The 20,910-nt window shown below is 47.6% G+C and overlaps 1 protein-coding gene across 9 annotated transcripts in view; it reads left to right on the forward strand.

Moving 5' to 3' along the window:
* Positions 1 to 20,910, forward strand: part of SETD5 (SET domain containing 5) — a 313,379-nt gene that overhangs the window by 253,498 nt on the left and 38,971 nt on the right. For all 9 annotated transcript variants that reach the window (XM_069206129.1, XM_069206133.1, XM_069206132.1 and 6 more), the window contains one exon: positions 15,036 to 15,169. In XM_069206129.1, coding sequence (XP_069062230.1) covers positions 15,036 to 15,169 — 134 coding nt within the window. The remainder of the gene's footprint in view (positions 1 to 15,035; positions 15,170 to 20,910) is intronic.

A 20,910-nucleotide genomic window follows, 5' to 3' on the forward strand; every position in this document is an offset into this window, starting at 1 on the left:
CCCTCGATCTCGTGACTCAAAAAGACTTCTTCGAAGAAAAACAACTTGTAGCACTCCGAGCCCAACACTAGATGGCGGGATATGCACAGCATGTGAATCTGCAGCGTCTCATGCCACGAACAGATGTACACTGGGTAAGTGACATTTTCCTTCTCACTCTCAAGGGAATGCCCTTTCGATAAACTGGTCAGGGATATTTGCATACGCTTTTCCCCCAATTCCACTGTTACACAGGGCCATCAGCAAATGCAGCATGAGTCACATGACCCTGAGCTTAATTGCACCGTTATGGTCAAGACAAAAGTGGTTGTCGGAAATAGTACAACTAGCTCAGGGAAATTTTCAAAGAATACCGAAATCGTAAAGACATGCTATCAGTGGAAACCAGGATGGTGATACACCCAGAGCCAGAATGTTTAAAACTGATGGCGTGGCTCCTGAAGACTTAGGTTTTGGCCACATGAAGTTACCAGAATAGACAGTGGCAGTTTCGAGGGACGTGAGAAAACCCATAACGAGGATGTTATATGGCAAAATGGAAAAGATTTTTAATGTGGTGTGTAAAAACTAAGTTGAACAAAAGGATTACAATGGAAAAGACAGTGTTAAAATATCTGACCTCTTTCACAAGAGGATGTAAAAGGTCCATCTGGCAGATGTTGTGGCAAATACAAGAGGACCAATAGGAAGATGTTTCATTACAGCACCAGTAGTCAAGAGATTCTTGGAAGGTGCAAAACAAATAGCACCACCAATACGATTACCAGCACCACATGGTACTTAAACTTGGTTCTTACACAGCTTATGAAGAAGCTTTGGAACCACTACACAAGGCCTCTTTACAGATGTTAAACCTAAAGACTACTTTTTTGGTAGCTATTACTTCACTACGCAGGGTTAGTGAGCTTCGAGCACTCGACTCAGGAACCCTATTTACAAATCCACAAGGGCAGAATTGTTATGAGGATAGATCCACAAGTCTTACCAAAGTTGGTTTCATAGTTCCACATTAACCAATCTATTCAAATCCCAAGTTTTTTCCAAAATCCAAAGACACATGCAGAAAGAATATTACACACATTGGTGACAAGATGCTCTATTGTATATTACATTGAAAGGACAAAATTGTTTAGAAAAACTCAGCGATTGTTATCTTTCTCAGAGTTACTGGGAAAACCAGTTACAAAGAACACAATAGCAAGATGGATTGCACAATTGATTCTGTGGTGTCACACCAACACAAGAGAAACTTTAACAATAGCATCCGAAGTGCACACAACTAGGAAAAAGGGTGCAACTATTGCCTTTATGTTGAGCACTCCATTGCAGGTGATCTGCATAACAGCAACTTGGTCATCAGTGCACACTTTTACCTAACATTACTGTGTTGACATTCAAATGAATAAGGAAGCTCACGTAGGACAAAAGGTGCTCAAACATTCATATACAAGTCAGTGCCTATCTTTAACTCAGCCTCCTCAGTAGTTGAAACCGCTTTAAAATTAATGCGCAGTGTGTGAATCCAGAAAATATTCACACTGCAAAACGTAAAGTTTCTTACCTGTAGGCTGTAGTTTTGCAGCTTGAAGAATTTCTGGATTCACAAGTGACCCACTGTCCTCCACCAACAAGACGGGATGGGGGTGGAGGGTGGAGAAAGAGAATCTGAAGATGGCAACCCAAGGTCGAAACATCCAGAGGAAGTGCAAGAACGTCACAAATACATCAAATGAAGGTTCAGTTGACGTCCACCAACAAACGAGTAGAAAAAGGACAAAGAATTTTTGTTTTTAAAAGAAATAATAGAAATTCCAGACCCAGCCACTATGTGGCGGAATAATGCACCGCATATGTATCCGTAAAATTCAAGCTTCAAAACTACACCGACAGGTAATAAACTTTGTTACCATTGCACCGGGCACCTCAGCACATTGTGACCTTGAGGTGCCATTTCCTCCGGACTCGACCGAGGGCTCTTGAATGCACCTAGGAAAACATTATGGGGGCACGCCATTCCACTTTTGTCCTGGGTATAACACAACATACCCCTGGGCCGACTACCATAAGATCTACAAGTTCTGCTTCTTTAAAAAGTGTTGTAAGGCATTCTGATCTCTGGCTCGCCCTCCTCTGCAAGTAGATTGTTCGCCATCGGGTGACTAGAAGATGGACACACCATAACATTCAGAGGCAAGTGTTGTCTGAGATGCCCATCTTTTTTAGTGCCTGAGATTTGCTAGATGCGCAAGAGGAATGGAAGGCCTATCCAGTAACCCGCCCGCCAAACAAAGGTTGACCCTGATGCACTCTTCACTTGCGTAAAAAAGGTCATTGAGTTCTGCGAGCTAGAGTTGCAGCTCATTCCAGCATGGAGGCTGTAGGAAAGTGCCCTCTTTCTTGGCGTGGTTACTCCCATTTTCTGCCTGTTATCAGTGTGTTCACTGGGATTCTGCTAACCAGGACCCCAGTGATTATGCTCCCTCCTCTAAATTTGTTTGCTAGTAACCTTTTCTTCCCATAATTGTCATACCGGTCCCCCCGTATAAGTCCCTAGTATATGATATCTAGGTACCCAGGGCATTAGGGCTCCAGGGGATCCCAATGGGCTGCAGCAGTTATTCTGCCACCCATAGGGAGCCCATGCAAAGGGTTCTGCAGGCCTGACATTGCAGTCTGCGTGAACCGGGTGCACGCACCCTGTTTCTCTACAGGCACTGTAAGCCACCCCTATGGTAAGCCCTCTCAGCCCAGAGGGCGGGGTGCAGGTACCTGTGTGAGTGCAACCCTGCACTAGCAGAGGTTCCCCCACGAACTCCAGCCCAATTTTACTGGACTTCAGTAGTGCGGGGACGCCATTAGATATGTGTACCGGACATAGGTCACTACCTATGTCCAGTTACATAATGGTAACTCCGAGCCTGAGCATGTTTGGTTTCAGACATATCGGAATCATACCCCAATACTGCTGCAAGTATTGGAAGTATGATTCCATGCACTCTGGGGGCTCCTTAGAGGACCTCCAGCATAGCTACCACCAGGGTACTACAGGGTTTTCCGGACAGCCCAGCTGCCACCCCTCAGACAGGTGTCTACCCTCCTGCTGCTTGATCTGATCAGTCCCGGGAAGGCAGAACAAAGTATTTCCTTTGGGAGAGGGAGGCAACACCATCCCCCCTTTGGAAATAGGTGTGACTGGCTTGGAAGGGCTAGTCTCCCCAAGCCACTGGTTTGCTTTGAAGAGCACATTTGGTGCCCTCCGTGCATAAACCAGTCCACACCGGTTCAGTGATCCCCAGTCTCTGCTCTGGTGCGAAACTGGACTATGGAAAGGGGAGTGACCAACTCCCCTGTCCATCACCACCACAGGGGTGGTGCCCAGATCTCCAGAGGGTCCCTGGGTTGTGCCATCTTGATTCCAAGGTTGGCAGGGAACTCTGGTAGCATCTGAGTGGCCAGGCAAGTGATGTCAGAGGCACCCTCTGAGAGGTAGTTATCTGGTTAGGTGACCAAGCACCCTCTTTGAGCTATATAGGGTCTTCCTCTGGGGTTGGTTCCTCAGATTCGGCTTGCAAGATTCCAGCAGGACTTCTCTGCAACCTCTGCTTCGACTTCTGGCCTCTGGAACCGTGACTAGACCCTCCAGGAACCTACAAGTTGCAGATCCACAAGGAAGACTCTCGTGCAAAATTGTATCCAGAATTCATGCCAGCTTGGCAACATTTCCCCAGCCGTGCATCCTCAGAAGACTGCAACTCTTCAGCCTGCACAAGAAGGAATCTTCTTTGGGGTGAAGGCATCATTCCCCTGCATCCGTAGGTACCTGGCTGCATCGACGACTGGCTTCGTGGATCTCTCCTCCTCCTGGGTGGCATGAATCCTGCATCATGGGTGGTGGTCCAGAGGGGTCCCCTTGGTCCTCTCTACCAGCTGTCGCACTTTGGTCGTAAGTCCTTTCCACTCCACACAAGACAGCACCCCCATGCACCACGTCCTTTGCAGCTCCCGAGGCTTATTTGCTTCACCTCCAAGGAGAACTTCATGCGACGTGTAGCTCCCTCTTTGGCCTTTGCATGTTCTTCCAGCGACATTAGAGCAACTTCTGTGGTGCTGTGCGGGACACCTGTGAATGCTGCCTCTACTCCTGTGGGCCTTCTGCAACATGGAGGGTCCCCTGTGACTCCCCCTCCTGGACCTTGCTGGTTCCCGGCAGCACCTGTTTTCCTCCAACCGTGAATTTTCCTTTGCCAAGGCTTGTTGGTGGAAATCCTTCTCTGACATCCATCTGCAATCCAGCTTCCAGCATGGGACACCTTTTGCATGCTTCAGGAACTCTTCGCCACCACCAGAAAGAGTTGTTGTCACCGGGACCTTGTAAATTAAAAGACATCTTTGAAGAAAAAGAGCCTGCAAGCATCCAAGCCCACCACTAGATGGCAGGAGAATGCAGAGCATGTGAATCTATAGCATTAAATCTAACACACAGATGACAACAGGGTAAGTAGCATAATCCTTCCTCTTTCTTCATAAACTTGATGATTAATGCATTTGTAAAGCGTGAACATTCACTTGATGGTTATCTTGGCGCTATAGAGACCAAATCGGGGATTTTACCTGAGCAAATTGTTTTTGCACTGTGAATCTTTTCTGGATACACATGCTGTGCATTATTATACCATCTAGTGCTTGGGTTGGGCACTGTCCCGGTGTAGGAAGTTGGCTCTGTATGTGCTATTTCAAAGTAAGGAATAGCATGCACAGAGTCCAAGGGTTCCCCTTAGAGGTAAAATAGTGGTAAAAATAGATAATACTAATGCTCTATTTTGTGGTAGTGTGGTCGAGCAGTAGGCTTATCCAAGGAGTAGTGTTAAGCATTTGTTGTACATACACATAGACAATAAATGAGGTACACACACTCAGAGACAAATCCAGCCAATAGGTTTTTGTATAGAAAAATATCTTTTCTTAGTTTATTTTAAGAACCACAGGTTCAAATTCCACATGTAATATCTCATTCGAAAGGTATTGCAGGTAAGTACTTTAGGAACTTCAAATCATCAAAATTGCATGTATACTTTTCAAGTTATTCACAAATAGCTGTTTTAAAAGTGGACACTTAGTGCAATTTTCACAGTTCCTAGGGGAGGTAAGTATTTGTTAGTTTTACCAGGTAAGTAAGACACTTACAGGGTTCAGTTCTTGGTCCAAGGTAGCCCACCGTTGGGGGTTCAGAGCAACCCCAAAGTCACCACACCAGCAGCTCAGGGCCGGTCAGGTGCAGAGTTCAAAGTGGTGCCCAAAACACATAGGCTAGAATGGAGAGAAGGGGGTGCCCCGGTTCCGGTCTGCTTGCAGGTAAGTACCCGCGTCTTCGGAGGGCAGACCAGGGGGGTTTTGTAGGGCACCGGGGGGGACACAAGTCCACACAGAAATTTCACCCTCAGCGGCGCGGGGGCGGCCGGGTGCAGTGTAGAAACAAGCGTCGGGTTTTCAATGTTAGTCTATGAGAGATCTCGGGATCTCTTCAGCGCTGCAGGCAGGCAAGGGGGGGATTCCTCGGGGAAACCTCCACTTGGGCAAGGGAGAGGGACTCCTGGGGGTCACTTCTCCAGTGAAAGTCCGGTCCTTCAGGTCCTGGGGGCTGCGGGTGCAGGGTCTCTCCCAGGCGTCGGGACTTGGGATTCCAAGAGTCGCGGTCAGGGGAAGCCTCGGGATTCCCTCTGCAGGCGGCGCTGTGGGGGCTCAGGGGGGACAGGTTTTGGTACTCACAGTATCAGAGTAGTCCTGGGGTCCCTCCTGAGGTGTTGGATCGCCACCAGCCGAGTCGGGGTCGCCGGGTGCAGTGTTGCAAGTCTCACGCTTCTTGCGGGGAGCTTGCAGGGTTCTTTAAAGCTGCTGGAAACAAAGTTGCAGCTTTTCTTGGAGCAGGTCCGCTGTCCTCGGGAGTTTCTTGTCTTTTCGAAGCAGGGGCAGTCCTCAGAGGATGTCGAGGTCGCTGGTCCCTTCGGAAGGCGTCGCTGGAGCAGGATCTTTGGAAGGCAGGAGACAGGCCGGTGAGTTTCTGGAGCCAAGGCAGTTGTCGTCTTCTGGTCTTCCGCTGCAGGGGTTTTCAGCTGGGCAGTCCTTCTTCTTGTTGCAGGAATCTAATTTTCTAGGGTTCAGGGTAGCCCTTAAATACTAAATTTAAGGGCGTGTTTAGGTCTGGGGGGTTAGTAGCCAATGGCTACTAGCCCTGAGGGTGGGTACACCCTCTTTGTGCCTCCTCCCAAGGGGAGGGGGTCACAATCCTAACCCTATTGGGGGAATCCTCCATCTGCAAGATGGAGGATTTCTAAAAGTTAGAGTCACCTCAGCTCAGGACACCTTAGGGGCTGTCCTGACTGGCCAGTGACTCCTCCTTGTTTTTCTCATTATTTTCTCCGGCCTTGCCGCCAAAAGTGGGGCCTGGCCGGAGGGGGCGGGCAACTCCACTAGCTGGAGTGTCCTGCTGGGTTGGCACAAAGGAGGTGAGCCTTTGAGGCTCACCGCCAGGTGTGACAATTCCTGCCTGGGAGAGGTGTTAGCATCTCCACCCAGTGCAGGCTTTGTTACTGGCCTCAGAGTGACAAAGGCACTCTCCCCATGGGGCCAGCAACATGTCTCGGTTTGTGGCAGGCTGCTAAAACTAGTCAGCCTACACAGATAGTCGGTTAAGTTTCAGGGGGCACCTCTAAGGTGCCCTCTGTGGTGTATTTTACAATAAAATGTACACTGGCATCAGTGTGCATTTATTGTGCTGAGAAGTTTGATACCAAACTTCCCAGTTTTCAGTGTAGCCATTATGGTGCTGTGGAGTTCGTGTTTGACAGACTCCCAGACCATATACTCTTATGGCTACCCTGCACTTACAATGTCTAAGGTTTTGTTTAGACACTGTAGGGGCACAGTGCTCATGCACTGGTACCCTCACCTATGGTATAGTGCACCCTGCCTTAGGGCTGTAAGGCCTGCTAGAGGGGTGTCTTACCTATACTGCATAGGCAGTGAGAGGCTGGCATGGCACCCTGAGGGGAGTGCCATGTCGACTTACTCATTTTGTTCTCACTAGCACACACAGGCTTGTAAGCAGTGTGTCTGTGCTGAGTGAGGGGTCTCTAGGGTGGCATAAGACATGCTGCAGCCCTTAGAGACCTTCCTTGGCATCAGGGCCCTTGGTACTAGAAGTACCAGTTACAAGGGACTTATCTGAATGCCAGGGTGTGCCAATTGTGGATACAATGGTACATTTTAGGTGAAGGAACACTGGTGCTGGGGCCTGGTTAGCAGGGTCCCAGCACACTTCTCAGTCAAGTCAGCATCAGTATCAGGCAAAAAGTGGGGGGTAACTGCAACAGGGAGCCATTTCTTTACACAAGCCCCCCCCAGCCCACAGGCCAGGAGACTCAGCCAACGCTGGAAGAGTCTTCCTAGTCTGTCAGGCGAGGAAGAGTAGAGGAAATGGCTGGTTTGTTGCAGGGCCTACTCTGCCTTACATCCTCCTGTTCAGGTCATTCCCTCTGGGGAACTGACCCACTTCCACAGTGATAGGACCTAGTCTGAACTGCCTCTTGTCTGTGCTTTTTATGTCTTCACCCATTCTCTCTATTTTGAGGTCAGAGGTATCCACCTCTGCTAATCTTATCTTAGCCAGGGTCACCCCTAGCTTACCCAAAGAGGTTACCCAGAGCTGGAGTAACCCCACCATGACCAACAGGGTCAGGGGGCCTAACTTGTTATTTGGCATGGGGTCAGACCACCATGCCAAGGATAGTGCAGCCATAAAGGCTAACACCCAGCAGAGGCCACTGACAGCTGTCAGTGCCCAGAACCACACCTTTAGCTCTTCACCTAAAAGGGAAGGGGCTAAGTTACAGGCTTCTTTGGGTTCAGGTTGCCTGTCTGCTGTATTAGAGTGGGGGGTTACCACATCTTGTAGTAAACACCCTTCTTCCACTCTTTCTTCTGTTAGCTGAGGAGCCACCCACTCAGGTTTAACAGTTGCCGGACTAGCCAGGACTTCTTGTGGGTCAGGTTGGACTTTATCAGGGCCATTTTTGGAGTTCTCCCCTACTGGAGCAGAATCTCCTTGGCTTGCTGTAACCTTGGCTAAAGGTTGTCCACCCTTCCTACTCTGTTTTCTTTTCTTCTTCTTCTGGGGTCTGCTTGCATTTACTGCAGAGGCAGGACTTCCAGAATCCTTGGGAGAGGACTGGCACTGGACCAGTTCCTCTCTTGGGCTCTGACTAACCTCTGGGTAGTCATTTCCAAGGAGACAATCAAGGGGGAGGTCTGTACTGACTACTACCCTTCTCCAGCTAAGAGTGCCACCCACTTCTATGGGCACTAAAGCCACAGGCCTCTTAGTGACCCTGTCTAGGCTAACTCTTACCCTGGCAGTCTCACCTGGGATGTACTGGTTTGAGAGCACCAGCCTGTCATGCACAATAGTGTGACTGGCACAAGTGTCTCTCAGGGCAGTGGTTGGGATTCCATTCACCAGTAGGTGGTGGAAGTGTCTACTTCCCTCTGGAATCTCCAACCCACCTGTTGGGCCCTGTTTCCAGTTGAAGGCTATGAAGACCTCCTCATCTGAGGAGTCATCTCCCATGGCTACACTGGTTACCCCTGGAATCTTGTTCTGGGGTTTGTTTTTGGGACAAGAAGTGTCCTTGGTGTGGTGCCCAGACTGTTTACAGTTGTGGCACCATGCCTTAGTGGCATCCCAGTTCTTACCCTGGTACCCACCTTTGTTTTGGGTTGTGTCTTGGGGCCCACCCACCTGTTCTGGTTTTTGGGGGCCTACAGAGGACTCTTTTTCTTGGTTTCTAGTGTTACCCACTTTCTCCTGGGGAGTTTTTGTAACCCCTTTCTTTTGGTCACCCCCAGTGGAAGTTTTGGTTACCCTAGTCTTGACCCAGTGGTCTGCCTTCTTTCCCAATTCTTGGGGAGAAATTGGACCTAGGTCTACCAGATACTGATGCAACTTTTCATTGAAGCAGTTACTTAAAATGTGTTCTTTCATAAACAAATTATAAAGCCCAACATAGTCACACACTTCATTTCCAGTTAACCAACCATCTAGTGTTTTTACTGAGTAGTCTACAAAATCAACCCAGGTCTGGCTCGAGGATTTTTGAGCCCCCCTGAATCTAATTCTATACTCCTCAGTGGAGAATCCAAAGCCCTCAATCAGGGTACCCTTCATGAGGTCATAAGATTCTGCATCTTTTCCAGAGAGTGTGAGGAGTCTATCCCTACACTTTCCAGTGAACATTTCCCAAAGGAGAGCACCCCAGTGAGATCTGTTTACTTTTCTGGTTACACAAGCCCTCTCAAAAGCTGTGAACCATTTGGTGATGTCATCACCATCTTCATATTTTGTTACAACCCCTTTGGGGATTTTTAGGATGTCAGGAGAATCTCTGACCCTATTTAAGTTGCTGCCACCATTGATGGGACCTAGGCCCATCTCTTTTCTTTCCCTTTCTATGGCTAGGAGCTGCTTTTCCAAAGCCAATCTTTTGGCCATCCTGGCTAACTGGATGTCCTCTTCACTGGGGTTATCCTCAGTGATTTCAGAGGTGTTGGTCTCTCCTGTGAGGGAACCAGCATCTCTGACTATTATTTTTGGAGTCAGGGTTTGAGGGACCCTGTTCTCCCTAGATAGGACTGGTAGGGGGGAATTGTCCTCCAAGTCACTATCCTCTTCCTCTGAGTTGCCACCCTCAGAGGGGTTGGCCTTTTCAAACTCTGCCAAAAGCTCCTGGAGCTGTATTTTGGTAGGTTTGGGGCCCATTGTTATTTTCTTTATTTTACAGAGTGACCTTAGCTCCCTCATCTTAAGATGGAGGTAAGGTGTGGTGTCGAGTTCCACCACATTCACATCTGTGCTAGACATTATGCTTCTAAAAGTTGGAATACTTTTTAAGAAACTAAAACTGGTTCTAGAATCTAATTCAAACTTTTACAAACTTTTAAACTCTAAAAGAAATGCTAAACAGGATCTAACACAAGGCCCTAGCAGGTCTTTTAAGAATTTAGAAAACTTTTCAAATTGCAAAAATCAATTTCTAATGACAATTTTGGAATTTGTCGTGTGATCAGGTATTGGCTGAGTAGTCCAGCAAATGCAAAGTCTTGTACCCCACCGCTGATCCACCAATGTAGGAAGTTGGCTCTGTATGTGCTATTTCAAAGTAAGGAATAGCATGCACAGAGTCCAAGGGTTCCCCTTAGAGGTAAAATAGTGGTAAAAATAGATAATACTAATGCTCTATTTTGTGGTAGTGTGGTCGAGCAGTAGGCTTATCCAAGGAGTAGTGTTAAGCATTTGTTGTACATACACATAGACAATAAATGAGGTACACACACTCAGAGACAAATCCAGCCAATAGGTTTTTGTATAGAAAAATATATTTTCTTAGTTTATTTTAAGAACCACAGGTTCAAATTCCACATGTAATATCTCATTCGAAAGGTATTGCAGGTAAGTACTTTAGGAACTTCAAATCATCAAAATTGCATGTATACTTTTCAAGTTATTCACAAATAGCTGTTTTAAAAGTGGACACTTAGTGCAATTTTCACAGTTCCTAGGGGAGGTAAGTATTTGTTAGTTTTACCAGGTAAGTAAGACACTTACAGGGTTCAGTTCTTGGTCCAAGGTAGCCCACCGTTGGGGGTTCAGAGCAACCCCAAAGTCACCACACCAGCAGCTCAGGGCCGGTCAGGTGCAGAGTTCAAAGTGGTGCCCAAAACACATAGGCTAGAATGGAGAGAAGGGGGTGCCCCGGTTCCGGTCTGCTTGCAGGTAAGTACCCGCGTCTTCGGAGGGCAGACCAGGGGGGTTTTGTAGGGCACCGGGGGGGACACAAGTCCACACAGAAATTTCACCCTCAGCGGCGCGGGGGCGGCCGGGTGCAGTGTAGAAACAAGCGTCGGGTTTTCAATGTTAGTCTATGAGAGATCTCGGGATCTCTTCAGCGCTGCAGGCAGGCAAGGGGGGGATTCCTCGGGGAAACCTCCACTTGGGCAAGGGAGAGGGACTCCTGGGGGTCACTTCTCCAGTGAAAGTCCGGTCCTTCAGGTCCTGGGGGCTGCGGGTGCAGGGTCTCTCCCAGGCGTCGGGACTTGGGATTCCAAGAGTCGCGGTCAGGGGAAGCCTCGGGATTCCCTCTGCAGGCGGCGCTGTGGGGGCTCAGGGGGGACAGGTTTTGGTACTCACAGTATCAGAGTAGTCCTGGGGTCCCTCCTGAGGTGTTGGATCGCCACCAGCCGAGTCGGGGTCGCCGGGTGCAGTGTTGCAAGTCTCACGCTTCTTGCGGGGAGCTTGCAGGGTTCTTTAAAGCTGCTGGAAACAAAGTTGCAGCTTTTCTTGGAGCAGGTCCGCTGTCCTCGGGAGTTTCTTGTCTTTTCGAAGCAGGGGCAGTCCTCAGAGGATGTCGAGGTCGCTGGTCCCTTCGGAAGGCGTCGCTGGAGCAGGATCTTTGGAAGGCAGGAGACAGGCCGGTGAGTTTCTGGAGCCAAGGCAGTTGTCGTCTTCTGGTCTTCCGCTGCAGGGGTTTTCAGCTGGGCAGTCCTTCTTGTTGCAGGAATCTAATTTTCTAGGGTTCAGGGTAGCCCTTAAATACTAAATTTAAGGGCGTGTTTAGGTCTGGGGGGTTAGTAGCCAATGGCTACTAGCCCTGAGGGTGGGTACACCCTCTTTGTGCCTCCTCCCAAGGGGAGGGGGTCACAATCCTAACCCTATTGGGGGAATCCTCCATCTGCAAGATGGAGGATTTCTAAAAGTTAGAGTCACTTCAGCTCAGGACACCTTAGGGGCTGTCCTGACTGGCCAGTGACTCCTCCTTGTTTTTCTCATTATTTTCTCCGGCCTTGCCGCCAAAAGTGGGGCCTGGCCGGAGGGGGCGGGCAACTCCACTAGCTGGAGTGTCCTGCTGGGTTGGCACAAAGGAGGTGAGCCTTTGAGGCTCACCGCCAGGTGTGACAATTCCTGCCTGGGAGAGGTGTTAGCATCTCCACCCAGTGCAGGCTTTGTTACTGGCCTCAGAGTGACAAAGGCACTCTCCCCATGGGGCCAGCAACATGTCTCGGTTTGTGGCAGGCTGCTAAAACTAGTCAGCCTACACAGATAGTCGGTTAAGTTTCAGGGGGCACCTCTAAGGTGCCCTCTGTGGTGTATTTTACAATAAAATGTACACTGGCATCAGTGTGCATTTATTGTGCTGAGAAGTTTGATACCAAACTTCCCAGTTTTCAGTGTAGCCATTATGGTGCTGTGGAGTTCGTGTTTGACAGACTCCCAGACCATATACTCTTATGGCTACCCTGCACTTACAATGTCTAAGGTTTTGTTTAGACACTGTAGGGGCACAGTGCTCATGCACTGGTACCCTCACCTATGGTATAGTGCACCCTGCCTTAGGGCTGTAAGGCCTGCTAGAGGGGTGTCTTACCTATACTGCATAGGCAGTGAGAGGCTGGCATGGCACCCTGAGGGGAGTGCCATGTCGACTTACTCATTTTGTTCTCACTAGCACACACAGGCTTGTAAGCAGTGTGTCTGTGCTGAGTGAGGGGTCTCTAGGGTGGCATAAGACATGCTGCAGCCCTTAGAGACCTTCCTTGGCATCAGGGCCCTTGGTACTAGAAGTACCAGTTACAAGGGACTTATCTGAATGCCAGGGTGTGCCAATTGTGGATACAATGGTACATTTTAGGTGAAGGAACACTGGTGCTGGGGCCTGGTTAGCAGGGTCCCAGCACACTTCTCAGTCAAGTCAGCATCAGTATCAGGCAAAAAGTGGGGGGTAACTGCAACAGGGAGCCATTTCTTTACACCCGGTGTTTGTTTTTGGAGCGGGCATGTTGGGCAGTACCAGCCCCCTATGACATCACAGGTAACTCACAGTGCGTGGTTCCCAACTTCCAATTTTTTTTTTTCCTCTGATACTGGGTTCATAAGCAAAGTTCCAGAGCTCCATGCCAAAGAACAGATAAGAAGCAGCACAGACTGGGAGTAAACCACCTGGCAAACATCAAAAAAGAGTGGAAATATGCCAGTTTTTTTTTTCTGTTGGGCTTTGACCACGTTAGTCGGAGGATGCATCCCTGGGGTTCATCGTTCTCCCTAGGCCTCTTCTAATTCCTTGAAGTCATGGAAAATACTTCATTTTTATTCTGCCCCACCTGCCACCCCAAAGTGGCACAGGACACCTACCTACAGGGTCTGCAATTTGTGTTTGCCTAAAGATCATAAAACTGAGAGGAGTTAAGTGTTGTGTTATTGGGCCTTCTTAACAAGTGCCCTAAAAGCAAAGAGAAGCAGCAGAGGGCGCCCTATTCCATGGCCGAAGAGAAGTGTCTGTTACAGACCTGGGACTGTTGGATGAAGAGGATGTCCTCAAGTTGAAAAAAAACGTCTGGGGAGAACATTGCCAACCCATGGAATGACTCCTGCGACTCCCAGATCTCAAACAAGACTGGGGCTGAACTTTCACCTTGGACCAGTCTCATTGCAGAGCTTCCGTTACTTGCCAGTGTAGGGTTTCACCTCAAGGCTTGTCTTGGCTTCAGGTTGATCGGCGTGCAGTCACTGCAGGCATTAGTCGTTGCTCAAATCCAGGCACCAAAGCCAAATCTGATGAGGATCTGCCAGTTTGTGTGCAATAGTCATACAGGACTCGAATCAAGTCGTTTTGGGGAGTTGACCTGTCCCTTGCACACTGTAAAACAATGTTCAATGGCATTTGTGGCTGCTGATACATATGTTCTGCATTCTCCTGCCATCTAGTGGTGGGTCCGGAGTGTTGCAAGTTGTTTTACTACGCGTGGCAATCGAGTCCTTTGTTAGATTGTTTTCTCTCCACCAGACGTTTAATTTTCAGCTGTCTTCGACTCGCTCCGGTCTGAGTCTTGTTCCCAGTTTTTCCTATATTCGACGGTATTGTACAGTCTCTTCTTCTAAAAGGGGCCATAGAAAGGGTACCATCCCAATTTCACAGAACAGGAGTAAACTCACTGCACTTGGTTATTCCAAAAAATAAGGAAGGGTCACTCAGACCCATTTTGGATCTCAGGCCCCTAAATCAATACACTCTTTCAGAATATTTTCACATGGTCACTCTTAAGGGACACTGATATTTGTCAAATAACTTGGGGGTATTTGGGCAGGCGGGTTACAAGCACCGGATGCATGTTTATGCAGGAAGGTTGGCTTCCTGCAACATTGTTCAGATAACGTCCGCCTCAGGTTCTCATGTGTTTCTTTGTATGCGACTGGAGGAGAGTAGCCGTGTGAAATGGGCCATAAAGTGGTGCAAAAATCATAATGTTAATCCTACTTCTGGGTTCATAAGCTTTTCACAATTGGAAGTAAAATGAAACACTAGAATCCGAGGGTCCATTGAAAACTATTCATTGAGCCCAGCTGGTAGCCATGCGCCTTCATGTTAATGCGCCTAGAGGACGATTCCAAGCTGGTTTGAAATAGATTTCGATGGGGTAACAGTTGCCAGACTTATTTTCCTGGAAGCAGTCTGCTCTGGCTGAAAACACCAGACTTCAGATGTAATAATATATAGGGTCTGTATTCTAATATCAGCTAGGCAGTCTCTTAACTTCTCACTCAGGAGGAATACAGAAGAACCAATAAGTTGTTGAAGTACAGTAATTATTTAAGGCACCAGTCTGCAGCCCCATTGGTCGTGTGCTAGGCGAGTGACCCAAATTATTATTTTCCTTGTTCTTTTATTCATCATATTCTTTCTGATGTGTAAAGCTCGATTTAAAATTCAGGGATGTAAAATACTACCCCCTCCTTATCAGGCTTAAAATATTTTTAATAAACTCTGGTATCAAAATGTATGCAAATACTGCAGTGCGCTCTAAACAGCTTCTGTTCATGTATCTAACAGTTTATTTACTATGTCCATCTCTTAAAAGGGGGTACCTAGGATTCTTTTTGACCTGACGAACACAGTGAATTTCTTCTATACCAACAACCTGTTTTATTTCAGGATGGTCCCTACATCCGTGGAGCGGCTCCGGGAGGGCAGAGGCTTTCTGGAACGGGTGTTGCGTAGTGGGGTGAAGGTTCCTCAGAGAGGAGAATCTTCCCCTAGCAGAGACTCCTTTTCGGAGAAGGAATTGGGTGAGTAAAAACAATACAATTATGCTCTACACTCTAGGTCTCCTGAATAAGCCCCAACTTTGCAGTTAGTTTAATCCCAGAGAGTCAACTTTACCCCCAAAAGAAGACGCAAAGCTGCCTGAAAGCTGTGTCCGGAGTCCTTCTGTGTCCGGTGTCCCGCTATATGAGGTGGATCCAGTTATTTTGAAGCATCAGAGCACGGGTGCTCACATTTTCTTGGGGGCAAAATGTACAGTCTGTGGTGTGGCCAAGGGCCACATTGATCTCCAAGGAGGCGGGAAGGGCGAGGGATTACCAGGACAGAAAAACATGTATTTTCAAAAGATAACTAGAAATCGCTTACTTTAAAATCTCTCTTTCAGCAGCTTGTCATTTACTCTGTGTTGCCTGTACATATTTTAAATTGTTAGGTTATGTTATACGGTGTGGAATATATCTTTAAAATAAAGACTCCTGTTCAGTGCTCGGTCAAAAGAAGGGACCTTGTAGCATTTTATATGCACATCACATTGCCCCAGGGCACCAACCAGGCTGTAACCTGATGGTTCTTGAGTTCCACATACAGAGGTGAATTCTGTGGCGATTACCTTAACTGAGCTTTCCCACCAAAACCATGCACTTCCACAGATTAGTTTCACTTGCACTCATTTTTCATTTAATGTGTGCATTGCATATTATATCCAGGTACCTGCAGGTTATGAGACCAACAGAATATATATATATATATATATATATATATATTTTGTTTTTTAACTACCTGTCTACGAGCCTTCCCCACACTTGCTGGAGTTGTCCCATTGTATTCACAACCACATTTCCCATAATTTTTGAAGTACTTTCTTAGTTTTCACCAATGAGCAAGGCTACCTTGCCAAAAGTACAAGCTGAAATGGCCTTAGAAACCAAACCCATAACTAAAAGAGCACAAAAGGTGCCTTTGCAACATCGGCTTGTCTTTCTGGGTTCTAGGCTTTGTTTCTAGAGTCATTTCTGCTTGTTCTATGAACAGGGCAGCCCTGCTCGTAAAACACAGTGATCTGATAATAGAAACAAAGCCCAGTATCACACAATGATGTTGCACAGCTAGCATATTTAGCCAACGACGACACCGGAGCAGCTTTCTCCGTGTTTAGCAGAAGTTGTAGAAGATCAGTGGACTGCAAAGAAAGGTCTGCCGGGCCACTGGTGGCCTGTGAACCTTTCTTTCAAGACCACTGCTCTAGGGTTTAGTATAGTGGTCATAGATAGAATCTATTTGTAGTTTTATGTTGTGCGAACCCAAAGGTATTGAAGCACTTTACATGACCACCAGTTAGATTATGCAAGATTATTCATTTTTTAAGGCACAAGCAAATTAAGTGATTTGCCCAGAATTATAGGATGTTGAGCTAATGCTGAGACTTCAACCTGGTTCCTCAGTTCCAAGTTACAACATCCCTGGCCGTAACGTCACATCCTCTCCCCTGTTATTTTGCAAATCGTGTACTTTTGTATTCTGGTGGACTCGCACTGCCAAATTCATGAGAGGCCTAACGTGTGATATATTTATTTTTAAAGCCCGCCATCCTGCTGGAACTCTCTAGGGCTGTTTTGGGAGTTGCAGAGAGGTTTGGCTCTTGGGTGTGTGGCAGAGGTGACCGCAGACCATGGGATGCCTTAGTTATGACCATGCACTAGCTGCCCAGTGGGTTAACTCCTTCGTCTGTTCTTGGGCATCTAAACAGCACAAGGTAGTTGATTATTGCAGAGACTGCACATGGAGGCATCAGGGGCAGTGTTACCATCTTAATTTAACTGAGCTGGAGACGTGAATTATCAAACCTCAGAAACCTGAAGTATTTCTCGAGTCTTTGACTGCAATGTTGTCCATGGTCAGTACCCTGGTGCTTGGGGCCAGATATTGTTTTATTATAGCAAACAACAATGTCTCATAAAGTATCAATAGCGAGATGATTATAGAAAACTTAAAATCTTATGACGAAAAACAATATGGCACCGAAGGATCAAGAAATAAGTATATTTTGCGAAGTATAACCAAGGTTATCGAAAAGCAGTGTTGCACATGAACACACACTCCAGATGTATGTTCAAAGTGAATACATTGTGCTCATGAAAAGACGGAAAAAACAACGCAAAGTAAAACAGATTCTAAGCAGCTGGAAAGTATTTAGTAGTTCATGTGCCAGAATTAAAACTTCCATAATGTATTCAAATGTCTTTGCACACGATGTGTCTGAGTATATGCTGCTGTTGATACCCTATGAGTTGTTGTTTGGTGTAATACTTCACCCAGGTCTTATTTGGGCTTACGGGGTACTCCTTTGCTTTTATTGTTTTATGCCACTATTTTTAAATCTGTATGCGGCTCTGAAATCTCCAAAAATTAGACCTAGCCGCTACACTTTTAGGTAATGTTGTGTTCGATGGCATCTGTCGCTGTAGATACACATGTTCTGCATAGCTCGCCATCTGGTGTTGGGTCGGAGTGTTACAAGTTGTTTTTCTTCGAAGAAGTCTTTCGAGTCACGGGACCGAGTGACTCCTCCTTCTGTCTCCATTGCGCATGGGCGTCGACTCCATCTTCGATTGTTTTCTTTCCGCCATCGGGTTCGGACGTGTTCCTGTCGCTCCGAGTTTCGGAACGGAAAGTTAGTTAATATCGGAAGATTTTCGTCGGTATTGTTGCGTTCGGGATCGGTGTAGTTAGAGTCAACACCGCATCGAAGATCTACGCGCTCCGGTGCCCTTCGGGGTAGTTTTCGATCCCCCGTCGGGGCCTGGTCGGCCCGACCGCGTGTCGAACAACGTCGATGGAACGGACCCCGTTCCGTTTTTGTCCCAAATGCCACAACAAATACCCGTATACAGACCAACATTTGGTCTGTAACCTGTGCCTGTCGCCTGAGCACAGTGGAGAGACTTGCGAGGCCTGTCGTGCGTTCCGGTCCCGAAAGACACTCCGTGACCGTCGAGCCAGGAGACTTCAGATGGCGTCCACGCCGACAGCACACCGAGAGTTCGAGGAACAAGAGGAAGAAGAAACCTTTTCGATCCACGAATCGGACTCCGAGGAATTCGACGATCAAAGAACCGTGAGTAAGACGTCGAAAACAACACAGAAGAAAAGTGACAAGGCCCAGGGGACGCCACTGCCACCAGGCCATGGCTCCACCCTTAAATTCGGTGACCGACCATCGGCACCGAAAAAGGCCAAAACAGTGCCAAGATCGTCCGACTCCGGTCGAGACACCGGCACGCAGCCTTCTCGGGATCGAGAAAGTGCTGGAGAAAAGCAACGACACCGAGATAGCGGTGTAGAAGCGGCTCGACGCCGAGACAGCGGCACCGACGAAGATCGACGCCGAGAGGTTTCGACGCCAAAAAAGAAAAAAGCCACCTCGGAGCCGAAAAGAGATACAGGCAGGGTTTTGGTGCCGAAACAACCCGTAACCGACCCAGGTCCAGGCTCTTATACAGAGGAACAATCACTGTCCTCTCAGATGCGAAAGCATAGGTTTGAGGAAGAGCTGCAATCCACCGAAGTGGACCATACGCAAAAACGTATTTTCATACAGCAGGGAACGGGAAGAATAAGCACCCTTCCCCCTATTAGGAGAAAAAGGAGACTGGAGTTTCAAACAGACCAGGCGCCACAAACAAAAATGGTGAAAAAGGTGACTCCGCCACCCTCTCCTCCACCTGTAATTAACGTCTCACCAGCGCAAACTCCGTCACATTCCCCGGCTCACACCACCATGAGCCAAGGTGACCAGGATACTTGGGACTTATATGACGCCCCAGTGTCGGACAACAGTCCGGAGGCATATCCAACAAAGCCCTCACCACCAGAAGACAGCTCAGCATACTCTCAAGTGGTGGCTAGAGCAGCACAATTCCACAACGTAAACCTCCACTCAGAACAAGTCGAGGATGACTTTTTATTCAACACCCTCTCCTCCACCCACAGCTCCTACCAAAGCCTGCCTATGCTGCCAGGTATGCTTCGGCACGCAAAGGAAATATTCAAGGAGCCGGTCAAAAGTAGGGCAATAACGCCAAGGGTGGAAAAGAAGTATAAGGCACCTCCTACAGACCCTGTTTTCATCACCACACAGCTGCCACCAGATTCCGTCGTAGTAGGAGCAGCTCGGAAAAGAGCCAACTCCCACACATCTGGGGATGCACCACCCCCAGATAAAGAGAGACGCAAGTTCGATGCAGCTGGGAAAAGAGTCGCAGTACAAGCTGCAAACCAGTGGCGCATCGCTAACTCTCAAGCACTACTTGCGCGCTATGACAGAGCCCATTGGGATGAGATGCAACACCTCATCGAGCATCTTCCCAAGGAACTACAAAAGAGGGCAAAGCAGGTGGTTGAGGAAGGGCAGAACATATCAAATAACCAGATACGATCTTCTATGGACGCAGCAGACACAGCTGCAAGAACAATTAATACATCTGTGACCATTAGAAGGCACGCATGGCTAAGAACGTCTGGGTTCAAACCAGAGATACAGCAGGCAGTGCTCAATATGCCATTCAACGAAAAACAACTGTTCGGACCAGAAGTTGACACGGCAATCGAAAAACTTAAAAAAGACACTGACACTGCTAAAGCCATGGGCGCACTCTACTCCCCGCAGAGCAGAGGCACTTACAGCACCTTCCGCAAGACACCCTTTAGAGGGGGGTTTCGGGGTCAGGCCACACAAGCCAGCACCTCGCAGGCAACACCGTCCAGCTACCAGGGACAGTACAGGGGAGGCTTTCGGGGCCAATACAGAGGAGGGCAATTCCCTAGGAATAGAGGAAAATTTCAAAGCCCCAAAACCCCTACAACCAAGCAGTGACTCACATGTCACTCATCCCCTCCACACAACACCAGTGGGGGGAAGAATAGGTCCGTATTACCAAGCATGGGAGGAAATAACTACAGACACTTGGGTCTTAGCAATTATCCAACATGGTTATTGCATAGAATTCCTACAATTCCCTCCAAACATACCACCAAAAGCACAGAATTTATCAAAACAACATTCCGAACTCCTGGAAATAGAAGTTCAAGCACTATTGCAAAAGAATGCAATCGAATTAGTACCAAACACACAAACACAGGAGTCTATTCACTGTACTTCTTAATACCAAAAAAGGACAAAACACTGAGACCAATCCTAGACCTCAGAATACTAAACACCTACATCAAATCAGACCACTTTCACATGGTCACGCTACAAGAGGTGTTACCATTGCTAAAACTACAGGACTACATGACAACCTTAGACCTCAAAGACGCGTATTTCCACATACCAATACATCCCTCGCACAGGAAATACCTAAGGTTCGTATTCAAGGGAATACATTACCAATTCAAAGTATTGCCTTTTGGTTTAACAACCGCACCAAGAGTCTTTACAAAATGTCTAGCAGTAGTGGCTGCACACATCAGAAGGCAGCAAATACATGTATTCCCGTATCTAGACGACTGGCTAATCAAAACCAATTCACTAACAAAGTGCTTACAACACACAAATCAAATCATACAAACCCTCTACAAACTAGGTTTCACCGTCAACTTTGCAAAATCCAACATTTTGCCGTGCAAAGTACAACAATACCTGGGAGCCATAATAGACACAACAAAAGGAGTAGCCACTCCAAGTCCACAAAGAATTCAAAATTTCAACAAGATCATACAACGCATGTATCCAACACAAACAATACAAGCAAAGATGATATTACAA

The sequence above is a fragment of the Pleurodeles waltl genome, chromosome 9 (genome assembly GCF_031143425.1).
Source record: "Pleurodeles waltl isolate 20211129_DDA chromosome 9, aPleWal1.hap1.20221129, whole genome shotgun sequence".
In the NCBI taxonomy this organism is placed as follows: Eukaryota; Metazoa; Chordata; class Amphibia; order Caudata; family Salamandridae; genus Pleurodeles; species Pleurodeles waltl.